General features: G+C 56.8%; 1 protein-coding gene across 1 annotated transcript; it reads right to left on the bottom strand.

Moving 5' to 3' along the window:
* Window positions 1-1,664: 1,664 nt before the first annotated feature.
* On the bottom strand, window positions 1,665-6,336 carry Cd180 (CD180 molecule). Its single transcript, XM_048368514.1, has 2 exons — window positions 6,175-6,336; window positions 1,665-3,393 (listed from the first exon to the last, which is right to left on the bottom strand). The coding sequence occupies exon 2, from the start codon at window positions 3,303-3,305 to the stop codon at window positions 1,665-1,667; it is 1,641 nt and encodes a 546-aa protein (XP_048224471.1). The 5' UTR covers window positions 3,306-3,393; window positions 6,175-6,336.
* Window positions 6,337-16,143: the final 9,807 nt, after the last annotated feature.

The raw sequence follows: 16,143 nt of genomic DNA, 5'->3' as shown, positions 1-16,143 counted from the left end.
TAACCTAAAATTGGTTGCAGAATTTAATCAAGGCCTTGTATAGATGATTTGGGGGTTCTAGTGGGGGAGGGGTGATCTGTGGGATTGCTTTGTCTTGTTTGGTTTTGTTTGCCAGTCCTGGGCCTTGGACTCAGGGCCTGAGCACTGTCCCTGGCTTCTTCCCGCTCAAGGCTAGCACTGCCACTTGAGCCACAGCGCCACTTCTGGCTGTTTTCTATATATGCGGTGCTGGGGAATCGAACGCAGGGCTTCATGTATGCGAGGCGAGCACTCTACCACTAGGCCACATTCCCAGCCCCCTGAGGTTGCTTCGTATCTCCCCACTGATTCCCAGGTCCTGCGATCACGTTAAACGCTCTGAGTTTTGTCTGTAGGCTCCGGGGTTGCTCCCCCATGCTGTGGTCTCTGAAGAGCGCTGTGCCCACGCTGTGTAGCTGCCGTGTGAACCGTTGTCACGCCGGTCGTCTAGGGACCGGGATGAAGGCTGCACGTGCTCCGTGGACGTGAAGCGTGTCTGACCCTGCGGATCTGTGGCTGTTCAGAGCGGCGCACGCGGAGGAGGAGGGCGAGGATGGACGCGGCGGTCCACCACGCGGTGCTCCGGGGATGGACGCGGCGGTCCACCACGCGGCGCTCCGCGAGGTTGGCGCCCGGGCCCCTCCGCCGTCCCGTGGGTCTCGGGCGGTGCTGTCCACGGCGCTCACCCTGCCCGTCCCCAGTGCCAGCTGCACGGACCACCCAGGCCCCGCAGAAGCCGCCTCGCCGAGCCCCGGTCACGTCCCCGCAGCCGGTGCGCGGGCTCCGCCTCCCGCAGGGGGAGCGGCTCGGGGGCTAGCCTGGGAACCGGGCCGCAGCCCACCTGCAGACCTGGATCTGCAACGTGACACCCGGAACCCCAGACGGGCCTGAGGGACCCCCCCCCCCACCGTGCAACGTGAGGGAAGCAACCGAACCCGCGACTTGGGTGAGAAAGGGAAGTGTGTTTAATGTTCATAGTTATTTGTACTTAGGATATTCTAGAAGCCCGAGGAACCGAGGCGCTAAGAGGATCGGTGGCGTCTGAGGCGCTGGCGGCGTTGCTCAGCCTTCACAACGGACCGCATTTTTCTCTTTCTCATGTGACGTCCGCGTGGCTCTTGTCCTGCGCGGTGTCCCCGCGGTTGCGGTGCTGGCTCTTGTCCCGCGCGGTGTCCCCCGCGGTGCTGGCTCTTGTCCCGCGCGGTGTCCCCCGCGGTGCTGGCTCTTGTCCCGCGCGGTGTCCCCCGCGGTGCTGGCTCTTGTCCTGCGCGGTGTCCCCCGCGGTGCTGGGAGCCGGGTCTTCAGCACAGCCCTGAGCCCTGGGGGAGGCGGCGCCCTCAGCACTTCCAGGTCGGGGGGGTGGTGATGTCCCTTCGGGGCAGCAGGACACTGGCTGTCCGCATGTGGAGAGCAGACGACGTCTCCTTAGCCGCGTCCTCCCTCACCTCCTCCCCACTTCCACGCGGGGAAGGGCGCCCGGCCCTCTTCCCCTCCCCGCAGGACTCGCAAGGTTAGCGAAGCTCAGGAAAACAAGTGGATCCCAGCCCCCATCGAGAGCCCGGCTGCGGTCTCGATACCAGGGGGTGGCGGTTGCCCCGCGGTCGTGGTGGGGGTGGACAGTGGTCTCTTCTGTGGGGCAGTTGGGCTCAGAGGTGTTGATACTTCCACCTGAGAAGGAACTTAGTTGCGAGAATGAGCGCAGTGGCCAACAAGAGCAAAAATAGCACGAGAGAGACAATGCCCGCAGGGGAGAGGCCGCAGTTCAGGGTGACCTCGGACAGCCTGACCCCCCGCAGCCACGGAGGGCTTGCACACAGGGTCTTCTCCGCGTCCTCAACCCTGTGCATGTTTTCTTGGTACCACGTTAGAAAGTAGACATTGGAGCACGTGCAGTCCAGGGGGTTGTGGCGCAAGTTGATCGTCTTCTGCTGGGACAGGATGGGGAGGCGCTGGCGCGGGATGAGGCGCATGAGGTTGGCGCCCAGGTCGAGGTGCAGCCCCGTGAGCGGGCCCAGCGCGTCGATGCTGTCCGACGTCAAGCTGTTACGGCTCAGGTCGACACGAGACATCTTGCCCAGGCCCCGGAAGGCTTGCGGGTGTAGCGAGGAGAGATCACACGAGGACAAGGCGAGGCTCTCCAGGCTGGTCACGGCCTGAAGCGGGTTGAGCGCTGGGATGCTTCCGTCTCGGAAGCGGTTGCCCTCCAAGCTCAGGTGCTGGAGACGGGGCAGGCCGGCAAGGAGACGCTGATTGCTGGTGTCGAGAAGGCAGTGAGAAAGGTTCAGAACCCGCAGAAGACGGAGGCCTTGGAAAGGACTCTGTGGCGCAGGCACACGCAGGCGGGTGAACGCCAGGTCCAGGACCTGCAGGCGAGGACACGGCTTGAAGGCCTCACTCGGGAGCCCCAGGGGCTCGTTGAAACTCAGGTTGAGACTCTGCAGCTGAGACAGGTTTGCAAGCTGTCGATCGCAGCACTCGGGGGCCTCCAGGTCATCATGGCTTAAGTCGAGCTTCTGAAGGTTTTCCAATTTTTCTAAGCAGCCAACCCCCAAGTCAAGTTTCTTCCTGTTGCCCTTGATGGAGAGGTGGGTGAGGGAGGGAAAACTGGCAGCGTGGATTTGACATAATTGGTCAAATTTGTTTCCACTGAGAACGAGTTTTCGGAGCGCGTTCATGCCCCCGACCTCGGGGGGGATTTCTTCCAGGTGAGTGGCCGTCAGATCCAATTCCCGGAGGCGGGTGAAGCACCGGAACGTGGCGGGGGAGAGGCCGGAGAAACGGCGCTTCTGCAGGTAGACGCTCTCCACTGACACTTCACAGAGGCCTTTGAGCGTGTCTGAGCTAATGTCCTCATCGTCTGTGTCCTCAAATGTCCCCAGCCACAGAGACCGCACCGTCGAGTTCCGCAGGCCACGGAATATCACCGACAGGTTGCCAGTCCCTCCGAAGTTCACACTTCGGAAAACCGTCGACGCAAAAGCCCCGGGCTCGATCCCTTTGATGTCATTGCCGTTGAGGTTAAGGCTCAGGTTGGTGGACGGCTGCAGAGACTCGATAGCTTTTCTGGAGAGGAAGTGGATGGCATTGTTCTGCAAATCCAGGACTTTCAGATTCTTCGCTGGGAAGTTTTCAGGGAGCTTAACGGAGGCAATGTAGTTGCTCCCGAGATGCAGACTTTCCAAGTCTCTCAGATTGTGCCCTGGAATAAACTGAAGACTGGAGATCCCTGTTTGGATGAGGAAGAGATGCTTCAGGGACTGGGGCCCGTCCAGGGAGGTGTCCGCCATGAACAGCAAGGGGTTGCCAGTTAACACAAGTGTGCTTAGCTGAGCATGGCTTTGAAACGCGTCTTCGTGTATCCAGTTAATCTGGCACCTCAAAACAAACAATCACATGTAACAATGATTAGAGGGAAAGGAACAGGCACTGTTAGAGTGACATGCACCCACAAACCCACCACTCACAAACCGGAATAGTCTACATCAAGACGGAGAAGCAAACACAAACTTGCCTTCTGATTCACATGTGGCCTGCCTGTTAAATGAAATCATGAGAGCCTCCATTCTTTTCTTTTCTTTTCTTTTTGCCAGTTCTGGGGCTTGAACTCAGGGCTTGAGCACTGTCCCTGGCTTCTTTTTGCTCAAGGCTAGCACTCTGCCACTTGAGCCACAGCGCCACTTCTGGCCTTTTCTTTCTATGTGGTGCTGAGGAATCGAACCCAGGGCTTCATGTATATGAGGCAGGCACTCTACCACTAGGCCATGTTCCCAGCCTGAGAGCCTCCCTTCTGAATAGGGATTTAGAATTGATTCTGAATTTCCAGCACCTTTATGCAGAAAGCAAAAGGTCGACATTTATACTGTAAGGAACAATTCGTGGTTTTGCTGAGTGCAGACTCGAACTAGCGCCACTTTAAGTGACCTGCACCACTCCTGTGATGCGTCCCCGCCCCCCCCCCCCCCGTGGCCGGTCACCGGCGATGCCATCGGGGGAAGCTGCCACCTCCACCTCTGAAGGAGGCTGTGCACGCGGGGCCGAGCTCAGCGTCACGCACGCGTCCACGTTCCCGCCGCGCCACGCCGGCCCTGCCGCCTGTGGAAGATGAACTCGCGCTGCTCCGTAGACCGCTGTCCGCCACGGGACGGACGCGAGGACACGCGGCGTCCTGCAGAGCGGGGCCGCCTCTAAATGCAGTGGGTGGCAGGCACGCGTAAACACTCCCTCCCTGTCTGTCCGTCCGTCCGTCTGTCTCTCACATGCGCACCCACGGTCTCCTCCTCTAACCACAGGGAGCAGCAGTGTCACCCGGCGTCTCCCCGGGGCGGTGGTGACTATGAAGCACTAGGATGTCGGTGTCTCCACCGCAGTGGCTTACGTGGGAGGAGCCACGTGGAGGGCACGGCGGCCAGGGGGGCAGATCTCGTGAGCACAGGGGTCCTCGCTCCCTTACACACTCGTGTGCACACGCACACGCACACTGCACATCTCTGAGGCTTCCTTCCCTCACTTTCCTGTAACACTGGTTTTCAAACACTGGTTCAGCATTTGGAATCCTGATTCTACCCCTTCAATAGGTGTGTGTGTGTCTGTGTGTGACTGTGTCTGTGTGTGACTGTGTCTGTGTGTGACTGTGTGTGTCTGTGTGTGACTGTGTCTGTGTGTGACTGTGTGTGTCTGTGTGTGACTGTGTGTCTGTGTGTGTCTGTGTGTGACTGTGTCTGTGACTGTCTGTGTGTGACTGTGTCTGTGTGTGACTGTGTGTGTCTGTGTGTCTGTGTGTGACTGTGTGTCTGTGTGTGTCTGTGTGTGACTGTGTGTCTGTGACTGTGTCTGTCTGTGTGTGTGACTGTCTGTAAATGTGTCTGTGTGTGACTGTGTGTCTGTGTGTGTGTCTGTGTCTGTGTGTCTGTGTGTCTGTGTCTGTGTGTGACTGTGTGTGTCTGTGTGTGACTGTGTGTGACTGTGTGTGACTGTGTGTCTGTGTGTGTGACTGTGTCTGTGTGTCTGTGTGGGTCTGTGTGTCTGTGTGACTGTGTGTGTGTGTCTGTGTCTGTGTGTCTGTGTGTGACTGTGTCTGTGTGTGTCTGTGTGTGACTGTGTGTGTGTATCTGTGTGTCTGTGTGTCTGTGTGTGTCTGTGTGTGACTGTGTCTGTGTCTGTGTGTGACTGTGTGTGACTGTTTCTGTGTGTTTATCTGTGTGTTTGTGTCTGTGTGTGTCTGTGTGTGTGACTGTGTGTGTCTGTGTGCGTCTGTGTGTTTGTGTGTACACACACTCCAGGACTGGGACCTAAAACTAGGCTCTTCCTCTCTCACTAGGCTTTTTCTGCTCAAGGTTGATGCTTTACCACTTGAGCCCCCATCTCCATTTCTGGCCGTGTATTGGATAATTGGGGATTAGCGTTTCAAGGGCTTTCCTGCCTGGGTTGGCTTTGAACCTTGATCCTCAGAACTGAGTCTCCCGAGCAGTGAAGATTGAAGACGCGAGCCACCAAGTCCCAGGCTTCTCCCATAAATCTTCCTCAACACTTGTTATTACGCTAGAACTGTCAGCTATGCTCAACTGTAGAATAATATGGTAACTGATTTAGGGCAAGATTTATTTTCATTATTGTTCTTAGTTTTCCTTGGAACTTTTTTTTTTTCTAGAAGTGGCTCCTAAATCTTTTTTTTTTTTCAGAATAATTACTTATTTATTGTCAAAGTGAAGTGCAGAGGGTTTACAGGTTCCTATGTAAGGCAGTGAGTGCATTTCTTGTTCAACTTGTTACCTCCCCCTCCTTCCCCCTCCCCTCCCCACTTCCCTCTCCCCCCTGAGTTGGTTCAGTTGATTTACATCAAATGGTTTTGCAAGCATTGCCTTTGTAGTCACTTGTCTTTGTATCCCGTGTCTCTCTATTTTGATATTCCCTTTTCCCTTCCCTAGTTCTTAAGCAGCCACTGCTAATGCGGCTCATTCGAGAGCGTTCTTCTAGTTCTTGATAGGTGTTTATTCCAATTACACCTGACCGGTGTGAAAGTGTTCTGTGGGTGGTGAACAAACGCAGGGTGAGACGCTCGCCTCCGTCCTCTTCTCGCTTCTTAGCAAAGAGTGGAATACATATTGTGTTCTGACTGAAGCAGCGTAGCAAGAAGATGGGAAGCCCCGGGATACATACCTGGTTAAATCCAAAATGTGAGATGAAGGAGTCTGCTGAAGGTTTCACCTTGAATTGTCGGCAAGAAGTTAAAACCGAATTCCAGAACTTCTGTTAAGTTGGTAGCGCGGCGGGGAGTTCACGGAGGCCTAAGTTCTCACAGTTGTCATGTGGTGTTGACTTCTTTCTGAGAAAGAGAAACAGCATGGTTTACGCCAGGCGTGGCGAGGGGATCATCTGAGGTCAGGTGCACCTTGCCCCTCGTCGGAGGTCAGGTGCACTTTGCCCCTCGTCGGAGGTCAGGTGCACCTTGCCCCTCGTCGGAGGTCAGGTCAGGTGCACTTTGCCCCTCGTCGGAGGTCAGGTCAGGTGCACCTTGCCCCTCGTCGGAGGTCAGGTGCACTTTGCCCCTCGTCGGAGGTCAGGTGCTCTTTGCCCCTCGTCGGAGGTCAGGTGCACTTTGCCCCTCGTTGGAGGTCAGGTGCACTTTGCCCCTCGTCGGAGGTCAGGTGCTCTTTGCCCTGTGAGCAACTTTGGGTCATCCTTCCCAGATGCGTACTTGACTTTCGCCTCCTCTGAGTCTCGCCGTGGTGTTTGGCGAATCTCAGAGAAGCCAATGGCGGGGTCCCGGGCCGGGCCGTCGAGGGCCACTGACCGGGCGGCTCCTCGTGTCCCCGGGGTGTCCGCCCAGCTGGCGGGCGGTGGCGGGCGGGCGGGATCCACCTGTGGCCTCGGCGTCCTCGGGAGGTTCGGGTCCAGGCCCCGGCCCTGGTGCCCCTGCCCGCCCTCGCCCGCCGCTCCCCCCGGATGCCCCCAGCATGGAGGGCCGGGGGGCCGAGCTGTCAGCCATCTCGGAGGACACGCGTCCCCTCGCCGATGCCCACTGGCACCACCGACTTCCCCCACTCGGACCAAGGGGACTGCCCTCCAGCTGCGTTCCCGCCCCACAGGAAAGGCTCAACTGGCAGCGCCTCCTTCCCTCCCTCCCTCCCTCCCTCCCTTCCTCCCTCCCTACCTCCCCCTTCCTTCCTTCCTTCCTTCCTTCCTCCCTTCCTCCCTCCCTCCTCCCTCCCTCCCTCCCTCCCTCCCTCCTCCCTCCCTCCCTCCCTCTCTCCCTCGTAATATGAAAGTTCTCAGGACACCTCAGGACACCTATGTGATTCTGTGGTCCAGCCTCGTGTGTACAAGGTCTTTACTGAAGTAATGGGACTCACAAACATTGAGACTCCAGGAGCAGCTCTGAAAAGGAGCTGGAAAGGAGCTTCTAGAAAGAACAAAGCGGGCTGGGAACATGGCCTGGTGGTAGAGTGCTTGCGTCTCACACATGAAGCCCTGGGTTCGATTCCCCAGCACCACATACACAGAAAACGGCCAGAAGTGGCGCTGTGGCTCAAGTGGCAGAGTGCTAGCCTTGAGCGGGAAGAAGCCAGGGACAGTGCTCAGGCCCTGAGTTCAAGGCCCAGGACTGGCAAAAAAAAAAAAAAAGTTAATCATCTTAGAAAGAGCGAAGGCAGGTGAGTGAAATGCTGCTTCACCCAAGCGAAGCCTGAGAAGCAGTGACGGGCACTGCGGGGCGCGTGGGAGCCACGTCACACCGGAGCCCGCAGCGCCGCAGCCACGCGGCTCCTCAGAGGCGGCGGCCGAGGAAACGCCGCCGGGAGACGCGAACACCGAAGCCGTCCCGGCCACACGCGCCGAGTCCCCCGCCGCCATGCCGGGGCCGGCCACACCACAACCGCAGTCCTGGGGAGCCGCCAGCGCTCGCTCTACGGCGCCGGAAGCCTCTAGAAGCCGGGCGGCGCCCTCACTGCCCCGCGGAAGGTCAGGCCGTCCTGGGATAGGAGAAGACACAGCCGCGGCTTGGTCCTAACACGCCCTCGTGTCTGTGTCCTGAGGACCGTCCCCCAGCGCGGTGTCACACTCAACGCGCGCTGGAGGCTGCAATGGCGCCCGTGTCACACTCACAACGCTGCGCGCTGGAGGCTGCAATGGCGCGGTGTCACACTCACAACGCGCGCTGGACGCTGCAATGGCGCTGGTGTCACACTCACAACGCGCGCTGGAGGCTGCAATGGCGCCCGTGTCACACTCACAACGCGCGCTGGAGGCTGCAATGGCGCCCGTGTCACACTCACAACGCGCGCTGGAGGCTGCAATGGCGCCCGTGTCACACTCACAACGCGCGCTGGAGGCTGCAATGGCGGCGGTGTCACATTCACAACGCGCGCTGGAGGCTGCAATGGCGCTGGTGTCACATTCACGGTGCTGCGCGCTGGAGGCTGCAATGGCGCCGGTGTCACATTCACAATGCGCGCTGGAGGCTGCAATGGCGCCGGTGTCACATTCACAACGCTGCGCGCTGGAGGCCGCAATGGCGCAGTGTCACATTCACAACGCGCTCTGGAGGCTGCAATGGCGCCGGTGTCACACTCACAACGCTGCGCGCTGGAGGCTGCAATGGCGCCGGTGTCACATTCACAACGCTGCGCTCTGGAGGCTGCAATGGCGCGGTGTCACATTCACAACGCGCGCTGGAGGCTGCAATGGCGCCGGTGTCACACTCACAACGCGCGCTGGAGGCTGCAATGGCGCTGGTGTCACACTCACAACGCTGCGCGCTGGAGGCCGCAATGGCGCTGGTGTCACACTCACAACGCGCGCTGGACGCTGCAATGGCGCCGGTGTCACATTCACGGCGCAGCGCGTGGACTCTTCTCGCCCGGCAGAGCGCAGCAAGGTCCTGACGTGTTTGTGGCAGCTCCCTGCCCCGCCGCAGGGCAGGGGCTTTGGCGTGGCCCTGGCCGCCCCCCCCCCCCCCCGGCCGCCCTGTCCCGGCTCCGTGGCCGGGCTGCACGTTGCCCCGCGCAAGGCTGCAGGGCGTCTGTGATTGCGGCCTCCTTTCTCGCAGGTTCTTCTTTGCATTGTTTCAATCAGGATCTCACTCTCCTTCCTTCCGCCGGGTCTCTAGCCCCCTCCCCTCCCCTCCCCTCCCCTCCCCTCCCCTCCCCTCTGCTGCATTTTCCCTCCTTACAAGGCTCAACCATTTCCTGCTTTGGAGCGTCTATTCCTGCCCTTCCAGATCATCGCACCCACGCTTGAATGGCGAGTGAATGGGTTGTCGGGAGCCCTGGACCCCAACCTTCCCTCTGTAGCCATGCCTCTGGCATGCTGAATCCCAGAGGAAAACAAAACGAATCCCCACTCCCCAGAGGAGAGCCGCCTCCCTGCTGCCCATCCCACGGGCTCCTTCCCGCCGCTTTAGCTTCAGCCTGTGTAGGGTTAGGTCACCGCTCCCAACACCCCGCCGGCGCCAGCCCTTCCTTTACAGCCAGGATGCTCGTGAGCCCTGCACGGAGGCGCTAGCGCGTGCTGGGACCATCTCAGCTCCACGTCATTGTCTAAAGCTATTGGGCTTTCTCTCAAAAGAAAGCTCAACCAAACAACCACTCGCCATGCCTAGGGGTTGAAGGCGTTTCTCTTGCCAGAGGTTTAAGGGGGGAGAATGGCCAAGGTGAGCCCATTTGAAACGGGGAGGCGTGCCTGGAATCTCAGGTAACTATCCCACCGAGTCTGCCACATGTTGCCACAATTCAAAGCAACATTAGATTCCAGCTACTGTTTCCGTATGTATCAATCTCTGAAGGCCGGATCATGGTTATGATTTTCTCTTTTGCTCTCTCTCTCTCTCTCTCACACACACACACACACACAAAATATGTAAAATTCAGCAATAGAAGAAGATGTGTGGGATGTTTAAGAGTGTTTATAACCATGTTAGAACTTGTGGGTAGGTTTGAACTTTTAAGCAGGAAGTTTTTATTTACTTCCTCTTTTTTCAACACTGGTGGTGGAATTCAAGGTTCGGTGATACTTAGGCAGACACTTCACTGCTTACTGCTTGACCCACGTCTAAGCTCGAACCCAGGGCTTCATGCTTTCCCCTGGCTTTTGTGGTTGTTGTTCAGTTAGTGCTCTACCACGTGACCCATGCTTCTAGCCTAGCTTTTGTTTTTCTTAATATTTTGCTTGCTAATTAGAAATAGTCTTGTAGACGTTTCTGCCAGGGCTGGCTTCTAACCCAGATCCTCAGATTTCAGCCTCCAGGGTTGTTCGCCAGGATTACAGAGGTGAGCCACTGGCACCTGATGCTCTGGCTGTTTGTGAGGTAAGATCTCGCCTTTTGCCTACGGCAGCTTTGCCGCAATGTCTGCCTGCTCTTAGCCGTCCTCTTATGGGCATAAACCACGGGTGCCCAGTTTAAACAGAAAGTTTCATTTAGTACTATTTTTTCCTTGCCACACTATGGTTTAAATTTGGGGCCTTGCTCAGTTACTGCACTCTATTACTTAAGGCACAGTTCAAATCATTTTTGTTATTAAAAAAAATAACAAATACCTTTTTACCCAAGCCAGCCTGAACCATGATCCTCTTATTTTCCTCCTATGTGGATGGGATGACAAGTGTACCCACTGCTTTATTGGTTAAGTTGAAATCTTATGTCCCAGGTCTGCCTTGAGCCATACCCTCCCAATCTCAGCCTCTTGAGGAGCTAGGATTATACGCGAGAGCCACTGTGCCTGGTTAAAATAATTTAATCTTGACTCCTACTGGACCAGCCATACAATGGACAAAGACCTCATATCCAAAATATATGCAGAACTCAAAAAATTACCTTCCTCCAAAACAAAACTGCAAAGAACCAACGGCCCCCTCAACAAGTGGGCTAAAGACCTAAAAAGAGACTTCTCTGAAGAGGAAATGAGAATGGCCAAGAGACACATGAAGAAGTGCTCTACATCCCTGGTTATAAAATAAATGCAAATCAAACAACACTGAGATTCCACCTCACCCCAGTAAGAATGTCCAGTATCAGGAAAACCAAGAATAACAAATACTGGAGGGGATGTAGCCAAAAGGGAACCCTACTACACTGTTGGTGGGAATGCAAACTTTTTCAACCACTCTGGAAAGTGGTATGGAGATTCCTCAGAAGGTTAAACATAGAGCTCCCCTATGACCCAGCAGCCCCACTTTTGGGCATCTACCCAAAAGACCACAAACAAAATCACAGTAATGCCACCAGCACAACAATGTTCATCGCAGCGCAATTTGTCATAGCTAGAATCTGGAACCAACCCAGATGCCCCTCAGTAGATGAATGGATCAGGAAAATGTGGTACATATACACAATGGAATTCTATGCCTCTATCAGAAAGAATGACATAGCCCCATTCGTGAGGAAATGGAAGGGCTTGGAAAAAAATCATACTAAGTGAAGTGAGCCAGACCCAAAGAAACATGGACTCTATGGTCTCCCTCCTAGGGAATAATTAGCACAGGTTTAGGCTAGTCACAGCAGACGATCACAAGAGCACAATAGCTAGGCCCATATGAACACATAAGATGATGCTAAGTGAAATGAACTCCACGTCATAGAAACAAATGTTATATCATTGTTGTAATTATCTTCAACATGCCATGTGAAACCATACTTTTTTTTTTTTTTTGGTTTCTCTCATATTCCCTTCCTGTGGTTGTATCCCTGCTATCACTGTATCTCCTCTGAGTACCCTGGGTACTGTATGTACATGTATTAGAACTAGCGAATGGAAAGAGAATACCAAAATTGAGAGACAAAGGACAAAAAGACACATGATTCCCAAAGCAATACTTACAAAACCATTTGGTGTAAACCAACTGAACAACTCATGGGGGAAGAGGGAAAGGGGAAGTGGGGAGGAGGGGGAAAATGAGGGAGAAGGTAACAAGTTGAGCAAGAAATGTACTCACTGCCTTATATATGAAACTGTAAGCTCTCTGTACTTCACTTTGACAATAAAGGGAAAAAATGACATTCAAAAGAAATCAAGCATCTGCAGTACAGTAATGAACTCTTTGCATCCTGAGCAGTTTTCCCTCAGTGGTCTCCTTGGAACAATATATTTGTGTATTGGAAAGGTCTACTGTATACGTAAAACTATGATGGATCAAGGAACTCAGTGTGAAAACTGAAAACTATAAATTGAAATAAATATGAATCAATAAAGCTTCCAGAAGTATCTATGTCATCATAGTTTTGAGAGAGACAAAGATTTCTTAAAACAGAACAGGAATGTATCAAAAGTCAAAGGGAAAAAATAAAATGGAGAAGTCTGTGCAACAAAATGGAAAAGTCCATGCAACAATGAAAATGAGAAGTCTAACGAAGGATATTTTTAAGTTTGGGCACCAATAGCTCATGTCTGTAATCTTAGCTAATCAGGAGACCGATGGTCCCAGATAATGGCAGTTCAAAGCCAGCCTGAACAGAAAAGTCTATTATCACCTCCAAAATAACAACAAGAAGAAATGTTGATGTCACGGCTCAAGCGGCAAGAGTGGTAGCCAAACAAGAAAGCTGATCAAGTGTGAAACTTGGAGTTCAAACTGGTATCATCACAATAATGGTGATGATGACGATTTTAAGTCAGTGGAAACGTAAATCATTCACTGTGAGAAAGCATTTACAATATGATGAGGAATATGTTGAAATGGACAAAGTCTCAAACAAGCACTCCATACACATGCTAGAAGGCTGCACAGAACTGAGGGTATAGCTCAGTGCTAGAGCATCTGCCGTGTATACACAGAGCCTGGGTTCAATCCGACTGTAACAAAGAGATAGGAGGGTATGGAATGGCCAGCAAAAGTATAAGCGTGTACTCAAATTAACTATTCACTAGGAAAATAAAAACTAAAACTCAGTGAAATAATAACTCATTGCAATGACTAAAATATATGTCTATAAAATAACTGTTATTAGTGAGGCCATAGAGCAACTGGAATTTACATTACCAGTGGGTATAAATTGGTATTAATGTTTTGGGAAACTGGTAATATCTATTAAACTTAAAAGTACGTACGTTCTATGACCAAAGATAGCCAGTATTGGCACACAAAGTGTCTTACTTTTTTTTTTTTTTTGGCCAGTCCTGGGCCTTGGACTCAGGGCCTGAGCACTGTCCCTGGCTTCCTTTTGCTCAAGGCTAGCACTCCGCCACTTGAGCCACAGCGCCACCTCTGGCCGTTTTCTGTGTATGTGGTGCTGGGGAATCGAACCCAGGGCTTCCTGTATACGAGGCAAGCACTCTTGCCACTAGGCTATATCCCCAGCCCACAAAAAGTGTCTTAACTCAAAACAAAACAAAACTTTGATTCTCCGGCCGGGCCAGTTACACGAACAGCCGTCGGTGACAGGGCCACGTGGACAGTCTGCGCCCAGCCACACTGCCCCTGGACGTGAAGAACGAAAACCAGCACCGCGAGGCCTCTGGTCGGGAAGCGGACCTTGCCAGCCCTTACCCTCGGGCTTCCGGCCTCCGGCCAGGGGAAAGCCCGACGGGCTGTGCCCCAGGTCCCCTCACTTCATCGTGGCCGTCGGAGGAGGCGGATCACACATCCCGCGCCCGCCTTCCAGCGCTCTGGCGCCCGCGTGCCCTCAGCCCAGCCCGGCGGTGCCCGCCCCGTCGCGGCCCCTGCCCGGGGCTCGCCTTCGCTCGGGCTCTGGTCCGGCAGGCCCTCGCCCGGGGGCCCTCGCGGGTCTCCCGCCGGCTGCGGCCTCGGCTCCTCCTGCCCTCGATTCCTCCCGGGTCACCTTCCGTCGGCCCACGCGGGGAAAGCCGCTCCGCAAGCCGCCGCGACGGCCCGTCCAGGCGCCCGCACGGCGCGAGCAAGGCCCGCGGCCTCGCGGGGCGGCCAGACGGACACCTGCTCTCCATCACCCGCGCCGGAACCTCCCGCGGGCTGGTGGACGGCACATGCTGGTGGCCGTCGCTGCGGCCCACGCGGGACGGCGCAGCTCGGCTGTGGGCCGCCCGGACGGCGGGCTCTCCCCCGGGCGGGGGCGGCGGCCACACCTGCCCCTGGCCCGCGCGGGGGCAGCCGGAGGGGCTCGGGCTGCGCTGTTTGCCCGGGGGGGGGGGGGGTCTCGCCCCCCTTCCCACTGGACGGTCGGGCGATCGTTGCGAAGCGGCCCGGCTTCCTTCTTTCCCTCCGAAGCCGCTTCCCCACCACTCCGTCCCCCCCGTCTCGGGAGGGGACCGTGACGCCCCCCCACCCCCCACCCCACCCCCCCCCCCCGGCCGCGGGGCCTCGGGATGGCGGGAGAGGAAGGACGGGGCGGCGGGACTCACCTCGGTGCACGCGTGAGCCCAGGAGGCGCCGACGGCGCAGCCCACGGCCCAGAGCGCGGCCAGCGCGCAGCCCGGCCCGGGCGCCATCGCGGCCACGGGGGGGGGGGGGGGAGGGGGGGACGGGGCGGCCCGGAGGGGCTCGGGGGTGGGGGGGCTCGGGGACGGGGCGGCCCGGAGGGGCTCGGGGACGGGGCTCGGGGGTGGAGGGGCTCGGGGACGGGGCGGCCCGGAGGCGCTCGGGGACGGGGCTCACGGACGGGGCGGCCCGGAGGGGCTCGGGGACGGGGCGGCCCGGAGGGGCTCGGGGACGGGGCGGCCCGGAGGGGCTCGGGGGTGGGGGGGGCCCGGAGGGGCTCGGGGACGGGGCGGCCCGGAGGGGCTCGGGGGTGGGGGGGCCCGGAGGGGCTCGGGGACGGGGCTCACGGACGGGGCGGCCCGGAGGGGCTCACGGGGCCGGGCGGTCACGGAGGAGCCCCGGGCCGGCGCGGGCCGCGTGCTGGCGGAAGCCGTCGGAAGGGGAAGTTCCTGTTCTGCACACGAACCATCGTCGCCCGAAATAACCGGGCCCGGGCGTCTGCACTTCCGGCCCTGCCCTGCCCCGCGAGGGGGCTCCAGCCGCGTGGGGGGGCGGGTGGGGGGCGGGGGGGGGGGCGGGTGGGGGCGGGGGGGGCGGGCGGCCCCCCGAAGGCTTCACCTCCTTCTCCCCAGCGGCGGGCGGCCCCTGCAGAAAGCGGCCTGCCTCCCCGGGAGCCGTGCGCAGGGCGGAGGGAGGGCAGGGCGGAGGGAGGGCAGGGCCCCCCACCCCCCCCCCCCAGGACCCAGGGGGGAGGGCCGTGGGGTGGGAACCAGAGAAGAGCAGCAAGGCTGCCGGGTAACTGCTGCTTCCGGAGCCAAGGCCCCCTCCCTCCCCACCACAGGTCTCCCCCCATGGAGGGAGGGAGGGAGGGAGGGAGGGAGGGAGGGAGGGAGGGAGCCTCCCTGTCTATTCCTCTTGGAATGGAGGATGGGATAGTGAAAGGAAAGCTGTCAGCGTTGGAGCTGGTGTACTGTGAGTGGGGTTTGCCACCCGGGCTTGGTGGGTCCCCCCTCCCCCCTTCCCCCCCTTCCCCCCCACCCGTCACGTGGTGTGCAGGAAAGGGGGTGACTGGAGCTGTGATCCAAAAAGTGCTGTCAGCGCCTGTCTTCTGCGGAGCCCGTCAGAGATGGTGTCCCCCTCCAGAATGTGCTCACTAGCTGTGCGGAGGCGCTGTCACTGTGTTAGGGCTGACCTGAGAACCTGAGAGACTAAATATGAGTGTTAGTGTTACAATTATAACAGCTTCTAAACCCTGGTGGTGACTCCGTGCTGGAGGGCTGCACCCCCATCCCGGAGACGAGTTTCTTGTAGTTTGACTTTTAATAATATAGGAAGCCCTTGGTCCCCTCTGTACCTGGGTAGCAACCATGGTAACGGACAGTAAAAAATGATCATAGTCATAGACTATAGAAATAACCATAATAGTAGTAGAAATGCCATGGTAACTGTCAGGTTGGTTTACTTACGATTGAGTACTGGATTGTTTTAGCCCACTCAAGCTTGCTTAGTGGTAATGGGAAACATGGTAGCAATTGTTAAAATAAAGTTGGTACTAAGTCAGCCTGACCACAATATTCTGCTTCTGTAAACAGCTTGCTTAACCCATTTGTGACTTGCTCTACCCCCTGCACTAACCCCCTGCATCAGTGCTACGTGACCACCTGTTGTCAATTCCTGATATGGAGGCCAGTTCCAGATATCAAAGCCAAAATAGATAACAGAAAGGGTAGATAGCCAATAGAA

Source organism: Perognathus longimembris, chromosome 19, assembly GCF_023159225.1.
Source record: "Perognathus longimembris pacificus isolate PPM17 chromosome 19, ASM2315922v1, whole genome shotgun sequence".
NCBI lineage: Eukaryota > Metazoa > Chordata > Mammalia > Rodentia > Heteromyidae > Perognathus > Perognathus longimembris.
The sequence above is the reverse complement of the archived record's forward strand: the minus strand, read 5'-3'. Positions and strand labels throughout refer to the sequence as shown.